The sequence below is a fragment of the Carlito syrichta genome, unplaced genomic scaffold (assembly GCF_000164805.1).
Source record: "Carlito syrichta isolate Samal-C Ts95f unplaced genomic scaffold, Tarsius_syrichta-2.0.1 Scaffold290082, whole genome shotgun sequence".
In the NCBI taxonomy this organism is placed as follows: Eukaryota; Metazoa; Chordata; class Mammalia; order Primates; family Tarsiidae; genus Carlito; species Carlito syrichta.
In genome coordinates this window covers 223,575-233,174 of record NW_007234178.1, presented here as the reverse complement: position 1 = coordinate 233,174, position 9,600 = coordinate 223,575, and the positions used below count along the sequence as shown (strand labels likewise).

The window sequence follows — 9,600 nt, the reverse complement described above, 5'->3', positions numbered from 1 at the left end:
CCGGGCCGCGGGGTCGGGCGGGTGTCGGGACCGCGGCCGGGCTCCTGGCCTCCCGGGGGAGAGGGCCCTTTCGAGGTCGGAGAGATTTGAGATGAAAAAAGAGGTTACAAAGTCGCTCCTTTCCTGCTGAACTTTGGTTTTCTGACCGATAGAGGCCGGTAGAGGACCGAGAGAGAAAAGTTGTCCCCCAGGATGGACTTCGCCGCGCAGCCCAAGCCTGCCGCTGCCCTCTGTGGCGTCGTGAGCGCCGACGGGAAGATCGCCTACCCGCCGGGGGTGAAGGAGATCACCGACAAGATCACCACGGACGAAATGATCAAGCGGCTCAAGGTGAGCGCCGGGACACGCAGCTGGCACTGGCGACGCTTCGGTGGGAGGCGCTGTCTGCGGCGACATTGCTGCCCTGAGAGCTGTCTGTCTCTTCCTTCCAAGTTTCTTAGGTGTCTTACCGTCTTCTCCCTTACTCCCTCGAAGGGCATTGTTCTGTTTCGGTTAGTGCTGTGTAGGTACAGAGCCTTTATGGGAAATTAAGAAAAACAAAACAAAACTTCACTGTTTTTCAGGCGTCAGAATTCGTGTGTTTATATATAAAGTTTTTTTTCCCCTTGGAAATATTTTGTTCAACGAGAATACTGTTCAAAGTAGCTTAACGTACACTTAAAAGTGGGGAGTAGTTTGCCTAGGAAGGCTTCTGTTTTCAAAGTTTCTGCATGGACTGATTTGAGCACAAGTCATTTTAAAAATTATCACTGACTGGTCCGGTGGTAGTGGGTTATCAGAACTTATTGACATTAGTGACCTGAAAGTTGGTATACAGTCCTATATTGCTAAATTTGATTAGCTTTAAAAAAGTCAAGGTTTTCTGGTATCCAGAAGCTTAAGTATGTGTATAGTTTGGTTAAATTTTGACAGAAGGTCCTGACTTTGCAGAATTCAGGCTTGAAGTAAAATAATTGATGCCCATATGTTCAAAAGAACCCAAGAGAGTATTATGGCTCTTTTTGTTTCTGTTTTTGTTTTGTTTTTTTTTTTGAGTTGGAGTCTCACTCTGTCGCCCAGACTGGAGTGCAGTGGCCACTCCTGGCCACCGCAGCCTCGACCTGCTGGGCTCCGGCAATCCTTCCGCTCAGCCTTCCAAGTAGCTGGAACTACAGGTGCACGCTACCACGCCCGGCTAATTTTTTGATTTATTGTAGAGATGAGGTCTCGCCTGCCCAGGCGGGTCTCGAACCCGCGGGCTCAGGCAATCCACTTACCTCCCAAAGTGCTGGGATTACAGGCTGAGCCACCGAGCCTGGCTCAGCTCTTTTAATTTAGTTGAAGCATGGTGGCTCTAAGGTGTGAGTTTCAGGTTTATGTTGGTCAGTTTTGTACTTTATATTCCATGACAAAGATTGTGGCCAGAGCTTTACCAAATATATGCCATTCTTGTAATAGGATCAGCTTGAAGCAGTGGTTCTCAATCAGAGCAACTTTGACCTCCAGGTGATGTCTGGACATGTTTTTTTGTTGTTGTTGTTTTGAGTCAGATTCTTACTCTGTTGTCCAAGGTGGACGGACACTCGCAGCCACCACAGCCTCAACCTGCTGGGTTCTGGCATTCCTTCTGCTTCAGCCTCCCAAGTAGCTGAAACTATAGCCTCGTGCCACCATACCTGGCTTAATTTTAGATGTATTGTAGAGAGAGGTCTCTCAAATTGCCCAGGCTGGTCTTGAACCTGTGAGCTCAGGCAGTCCTCTCACCACAGCCTCTCAAAGTGCTGGAATTATAGGCGTGAACTACTGCACTAGCTGGACATGTTAAAAACGGTTGTCACAATTGGGGCTAGATTGTAATAGGGAAAGACAGTGATAAGTCCAGTTAGGAAATTGTTCACAGTCTAGGTAAAAGGTGTTAAAATCTTTGAGTTGGGCTATAGCAATGGTAAAAGAATGGGGGTTGATTGAAGAGATTTTCAGAGTTAGAATTACCCAGACTTGGTGGGAGTTTATGGAAGAAACAATGTTGACAATGTTTCTCCCTTTAGGCAACTTTGTGAAGTGTATCTTTAGGGAACGATCTTGCTGGTTTTCTCTTAGAGCTTAATGTAGTGCCTAGTAAATGTGTACAATGTTTCGTTTTAATAGTACTCAAAGTATTCCTGTGGTTTGATTTTCAGAATCTAATTAGATTCTGCAATTTGTTGCCTTTTTGGAAGGAATAAGACACAGTTCCTTTCCTTAAAGCAAATCTTGATACTAAAGGTTACACAGGAATTGAGGTGTTGACTTGATTCATCTTAAAGTTATACTGAGTTTTTTCCTTTTGTATATATTTTTTATTGATTGATTTACTTTTAGTCAGGGTCTTTTGCCAAGTCTAGAATGCAGAGGCAGTATCATGGCTCATGTAGCCTCAGACTGGGACTCAAGCTGTCCTCCCACTTCAGCCTCCCAAGTAGCTGGGACTATAGGAGTGCATACCACGTCCATCTGATTTATTTTTATTTTTGTAGAGAGGCGGTCTTGCTATGTTGCCTCCTGCTTTGATGGTCCTCCTGCCTTCCTGTCTGTTTTTACTTTGTACTTTTTAGGGATCTCTGTTTAGTTAAAATACTATGTTATGTCCCTTTGCAAATGTAGATTTTGAAAAGCAGTATTTAAGTGGTTTTGAAGTTTTGTTAATTTTTCATTAGCATTTCACTTGTGCATAAATTTTATAAATTCAGTAGGTGTTAGAGCATAGCAACAGTGTTCAAACACTGCAAACAGAAAGAGATTGTAAAGGCAAGTAAGTATAGTCTTCGACAAAGTAATTTAGAGATGTTTGGTCCCATTTTCCTTAGTCTTCAAGAATGAAACAAGTATTTTTACAGAGGAACCATAATTTTAGAGTTAGAAGGATCTGAAAAGAAGTTCTGGAACCTCATCTTACTTTACAGATAACAAAAGTCAAGTAACATTTACCAGGATCAGTCACAGGACAGATTAGTGGCAGAGACAGAGCAATAGCATCATATTTATTTTGGTTTTTATATAGCTGCTTCCTTCTTAGAGATCTAACAAACTAACATTGTGGTTTGAGTTGGAGTCTCACTCTGTCGCCCAGACTGCAGCCACTGCAGCCTCGACCTGCTGGGCTCCAGTGATCCTTCCGCCTCAGCCTTCAGAGTAGCCGGAATTACAGGCGCACACTACCATTCCCGGCTAATTTTTTTGATTTATTGTAGAGATGAGATCTCGCCTGCCAGGGCAATCCACTCACCTCAGCCTCCCAAAGGCGCGGGATTACAGGCTGAGCCACCGAGCCTGGCTTTTTTTTTTTAGGGCGATAAAGGACAGCATTTTCTTTAACATTGGAGAGAAACTATTGTGAGACTTTGACGCTTCTTTGAAGATAATTCTTAGAGTATGCTTTTGTAAGAGCTGAGATATACACTTGTATACTATAAGTTTTCATTTCTGTGTCCAGGGAACCACTTTACCCATTTTTGCTGTCAGGCTACCTTGGTCTTCTGTTGGTTCCCTGAACGTGCTGCGTTTTTTTTGCCTAAATAGATTCCTCACGTTATGTCACCCGTATGCTTGTCATTCATTTGTTATAGATTCCACTTTATGTACTCTTTTGACACCTTTGTATCTCTCATTATAGTTGTGATATTACATTTATCCATCTGTTTATTTGGTTTGTCTCCCCAACCTCTCTGTAAGCTTCATGAATACAAGTACTACGTCTGCTTTTGTTCACTTTTGTGTCCTCTCAGTGCCCAGCTTAATGGCTGGTATGTAGTTGTGTGCTCAACATATTTTCTTTTTTCTTTTTTTTTTTTCCCAAATACCTAGTTCGGTTTACTTGTGTCTTGCTCAACATATTTTCATTAAGTGAATTAATGAATACTTTGTGTTACTGTTGGAATCGAGAAATACCTTTATTTTTGAAAGGATAATTTGAAAAAGTTTTGAATTGCAGCTAAGTTTTTCTGAGTTTTGTATCTTAGAGATGATAACATAGATATAGTACTTAGAATTTTGGAGCCAACACGTGGGTTAGAGGTTATTTGGTTTTCTAATTTTTCGCATGAAGAAACTGACCCTCTGAGAGGTTGTGAACACCTCTAGTCACATGAAGCTTAAAACTGTGATTACTTTCTGTCACTTAGATAATATAATTAATATTAATTAACAAATTTAAAAGCCATACAAAAGTTAGTTAGCTGGTTGGAAGGACAGCAAATAGTTTAGAACCATTGCTACATTAAGCATCACAAATAGCCAACATTCTGTGTAGTTGTGAGTTCTGAAGCTAATGCAGGGTTTACATCTGATAAGTGTTCTAACATTTATTTATTTATTTATTTTGAGTTGGAGCCTCACTCTGTTGCCCACCTGGAGTGCAGTGGCTGCTCCCGGCTACCGCAGCCTCAACCTGCTGGGCTCTGGCGATCCTTCCACCTCAACCTTCCTAGTAGCCGGAATTACAGGCATGTGCTACCACGCCTGGCTGATTTTTTGATTTATTGTAGAGATGAGGTCTTGCTGCCCAGGCGGGTCTCGAACCCGCGGGCTCAGGCAATCCACTCACCTCAGCCTCCCAAAGGCACGGGATTACAGGCTGAGCCACTGAGCCCTGCGTGTTCTAACATATTTAAAACATACTTATAGGCCTGGTGCTGTGGCTCACACCTATGATCTCAGCACTTTGGGAGTCCGTGGTGAGAGGATTGTCTGAGTCCACGGGTTCCAGACCAGCCTGGGCAACTTGGTGAGACCTTGTCTCTGCAATAAATCAAAAAATTAGCTAGGTGTGGTGGTGTGTGCCTGTAGTTCCAGCTACTTGGAAGGCTAAGGTGCTCAGCAGGTTGAGGCTGCAGTGGCCATGAGCATGCCACTGTATTTCAGTCTGGGCAACAGAGACTCCAACTCAAAAAAAAAAAAAAAAAAAAGAGGAAAGATTAAATAATAGAATTTTATGAAAATAGTCCCCATTTTTCCCCCAACAGGTGTGTTTTCTTTGTCTTCTATAATCTTTCTCCTTAAGTCAATCATTCTCCGTCCTGCATACTTAACAGTTTAGTAGAAATTAGGATATGGTGAACTTGAATTTCAGTTAGGGAGGGCATCATCTCCCTTTCTTCACCAAACCTAGGTTAGGAGAGTAAGAATAGGTTAAGGGCAAGAAGGCTCCATTCCTTTTCTTTTCCTCTAGGAGGACCCAGAAGTACTTGACTTGGTTGTAATTATTTTTACTTCCATTAATGACTTATTTCTCATTGCCACAAAGTGTGAATTTTGCATGTAGTTGAGTATGTAATTTCAACTCTAAATTCCATTCATATATTTTATTTTAATATTTGAATTAATGCAGAAGATTCTGCTGGGAATTTTAACAATTAAATTAAGAGGCAGAATTTATTTACTTATTTTTTTGAGCCAGAGTCTCTCTCTCTCTCTTTTTTTTTTTTTTGAGTTGGCATCTCACTCTGTTGCCCAGGCTGTAGTGCAGTTGCACACTCATGGCTACTGCAGCCTCAACCTGCTGGGCTCAGGTGATCCTTCTGCCTCAGCCTTCCAAGTAACTGGAACCACAGGCAAGTGTCACCATACCCAGCTACTTTTTTTATTTTTTTTATTTTTTTTTAATTTTTATTGTAGAGATGAAGTCTCTTCAAATTGCCCAGGCTGTTCTTGAACCCTGGGACTCAGTCAGTCCTTTCACCTCTGCCTCCCAAAATTCTGGGATTACTGGTGTGACCCTCTGTACCCAACTTGTAATAAACTTTTAAGAAAATATATTTTAAAGTTTTTTTTTCTGGTAAGATATACATGGCATAAGATTTATTATTATAATAATCATTTTTAAGTGTTCAATTCTTTGTCATTATGTACATTCACATTGTGCAACCATCACCACCATGTATCTCCAAACTTTCATCTCCCCCAAATGAAACTCTCTGCCCATTAAACTTAACTCTCATTTGCCCCTTACTGTAACCCATTTATATGAATTTGACTACTCTCAAATATGTGAAGTCATGCAGTATTTGTCCTCTTATGACTGGCTTATTTCACTTAGCATAATGTCTTCAAGGTCGATCCATATCATAGTGTGTTTAGAATTTATTTGCTTTATGAAGCTAAATAATACTCCATGTATTGTACGTGCTACGTTTTGTTTCTTCACTTAGCTGTCAGTGAACACTTGGGTTACTTTCACCTTTTAGCTATCGTGAGCAACTTTTCTTACTATCTCACAGTTTTGTGAATCAGAAATTAGGCAGAGCTTGACTTACATCTGCTCCACATGGCTACTGGACTCACTCAGTGGTCTTCAGCCCCTGACGAGATTGATCTAGAGGATTTGCATTGTATTTATTTAAACACTTGATACCTTAGCGGCAACTGCTGAAAGGCTGGACTCACTGGGCTCTTTCCTAAGATACAGTTTTAGGGTTTTTCCACATGGTCTCTCCAGCAGAGTAGTTGAACTCTGTGTTTTAAGACAAGATGAAGTTGCCAGTTCTTCAGCCAGAATTGGCGGTGTCACTTCTACCTTCCTCTTTTGGTTAAAACACTGTTGTCATAGCCCAGCTTACATTCAGGAGGAGAAAAACATGGACCGACCTCTCAGTGGAAGGAAGAGGAAAGAATATATAGCCCTTATAAGTCTCCTGTCGAAGTATGTGTACACATTGGAGTTATATTTATAAATTTGAAAAATAAATAGTATAAGAAAAAATTTGTAGGAATATTTTTTAAATGTGCTACTTAGGGGGAAATTAGGATATTTTATAAGTTGTTTTATTTCTTCCAAGTTTTTTTTTTTTTTTGAGTTGGAATCTCAGTCCGTCACCTTGGTTGGAGGGCAGTGCACAAACACAGGTCACCACAGCTTCTGCCTTCTGGCTCAGGTCATCCTCCTACCTCAGCCTCCTAAGTAGCTGGGACTACAGGCACATGCTGCTGTGCCCAGCTCATTTATTTTTTTATTTTTAAAATTTTTTTAGAAATTAGATCTCGTGCTGGGCTCGGTGGCTCAGCCTGTAATCCTGCGCCTTTGGGAGGCTGAGGTGAGTGGATTGCCTGAGCCTGCGGGTTCGAGACCCTCCTGGGCAGCGAGACCTCATCTCTACAATAAATCAAAAAATCAGCCGGGCGTGGTAGCGCATGCCTGTAATTCCGGCTACTCGGAAGGCTGAGGCAGAAGGATGGCTGGAGCCCAGCAGGTCGAGGCTGTGGTGGCCGGGAGCGGCCACTGCACTCCAGTCTGGGACAGAGTGAGACTCCAACTCAAAAAAACAAAAACAAAACAAAACAGAAATTAGGTCTCGCTATGTTGTCTAGGCTGGTCTCAAACTCCTGGGCTCAGTCTTCTCATCTCTGCCTCTCAAAGTGCTAGGATTACAGTTGTGAGCCACCACGCCCAGCCTCCTTTTTCTGAGTTCTAATATAAAATCACATACATTTGTCATATCTTTTCAATCTCTTAATCTAGATACTCCTCCCAATGTGGGGAATGGGAGGAGAGCTTTCATTGACATGACATTATTTGACATATTCATGCCATTTATCTTATAGGAGTTCCATAAACTGGTTTTGTCTCATTTCCTCATACTTAAACGTAGATTAAACTTTTTTTTGGCAAGTGTACTACTCAAGTAGTTTTCTCAAGTATATACAGTATACTCAAGTATATTCTCTTTGCGTCATATCAGGAGGTACATACTATCATTTTGTCCTATTTATTATGCTAAGTTTGATCATGTGGGTATAGTTGGTGAACTCTCCATTATAAAGGTGTATTTATCCCTTCTACAATTATTATTGTTATTATTATTTTTTGGAGTTGGAGTCTCACTCTGTCACCCAGACTGGAGTTCAATGGCCACTCCCGGCCACCGCAGCCTCGACCTGCTGGGCTCCAGCAATCCTTCTGCCTCAGCCTTACACGTAGCTGGAACTACAGGCACGTGCTACCACGCCCGGCTAGTTTTTGATTTGTTGTAGAGATGAGGTCTCATCAAGTTGCCCAGGCGGGTCTTGAACCCGTGGGCTCAGGCATTCCACTCACCTCGGCCTCCCAAAATGCTGGGATTACAGGTAAGCCACCGAGCCTGGCCCAATTATTATTTTTTTAGTCGGAGTATCACTCTGTCGCCTAAGCTGCATGCTTATGGCCTCTGCAGCCTTAACCTGCAGGGCTCAGCATTCCAAGTAGCTGGAACCACAGGTGTGTACCATCATGCCTGGCTAATTTTTTTATTGTAGAGACAGTGTTGTCCAGGTGGTCTTGAATCCCTGGGCTCATGCAGTCTTCTGACCTCCGTCTCCTAGAGTGCTGGGATTATGGGAGTGAGCCAGTTGACATTTCTTTTCTTTTTTTTTTAGAAAGCAAGATTTATTGAGAGGACAGAAAAGCTCCTGTAGTGGGAGTGGACCTGAAGGGGTTGCCCGATTTATTTCTTTTTTTGTGTTTAGGGTACACACATGCACACATTGACTTTCTTTTTCTTTTTTTCTTTCTTTTTTTTTGAGCTGCAGTGTCACTCTGTGGCCCCAGGCTGGAGTGCAGTGGCACACTCACAGCTACTGCAGCCTCGATCTGCTGGGCTCAGGCAGTCCTTCTACCTCAACCTTCCGAGTACCTGGAACAACAGGTGTGTGTCCCCATGCCCAGCTAATTTTTTATTTTTCTTGCAGAGATGAGGTCTTGTCAAGTTTACTGGACTGGTCTTGAACCCATAGGCTCAGGCAATCCTCTCACCTCGGCTTTCCAAAGTGCTGAAATTACAAGTTTGAGGCACTGCGCTCAGCCGGATTGTTGTGCTTATGAGTGGTTTTTGCTAGAGATTGTCAAATTCTCCTTCACGAGTACCTGGAACAACAGGTGTGTGTCCCCATGCCAAACTAATTTTTTTTTGAGTTAGAGTCTCACTCTGTCGCCCAAACTGGAGTGCAGAGGCCGCTCCCGGCCACCACAGCCTCTACCTGCTGGGCCCCGGCAATACTTCCGCCTCAGCCTTCCAAGTAGCTGGAACTACAGGCGCGCGCTACCACGCCCGGCTAATTTTTGATTTATTGTAGAGATGAGGTCTCGCCAAGTTGCCCAGCTAATTTTTTTATTTTTATTGCAGAGATGAAGTCTTGTCAAGTTGACTGGACTGGTCTCGAACCCATAGGCTCAGGCAATCCTCTCACCTTGGCTTTCCAAAGTGTTGGAATTACAGGTTTGAGCCACCAGGCTCAGCCGGATTGTTGTGCTTTGAGTGATTTTTGCTAGAGATTATCAAATTCCTCACGGGGGCTGTACTGTTTTGGATTTCTACCAGTAGTCTAAGAGTACCTGTGTCCCTCAGCTTCTCAAAAATGGATTGTCACACAATACTTACATTTAAATTAGTGGCCAAATAGGCAAGTTAATATGTTGCAAAGAAGTCATTTCGTTGCCTCCTTGCAACAAGTTATGTATGCAAATACAGGAAGTCCCCTACATCTGAACCTTCAAGTTATAAACTTATTCATTGATTGATTGATTGATTGATTGATTGAGTTGGAGTCTCACTATGTCACCCAGACTGGAGTGCAGTGGCCGCTCCCAGCCACCGCAGCCTCGACCTGCTGGGC

General features: G+C 42.7%; 1 protein-coding gene across 1 annotated transcript in view; it reads left to right on the top strand.

Moving 5' to 3' along the window:
* Nucleotides 1-150: 150 nt before the first annotated feature.
* PDS5A (PDS5 cohesin associated factor A) overlaps nt 151-9,600 on the top strand; it is a 133,683-nt gene continuing 124,233 nt past the window's right edge. The window contains exon 1 of the mRNA XM_021710572.1: nt 151-330. Coding sequence (XP_021566247.1) covers nt 193-330 — 138 coding nt within the window. The 5' untranslated portion in view covers nt 151-192. The remainder of the gene's footprint in view (nt 331-9,600) is intronic.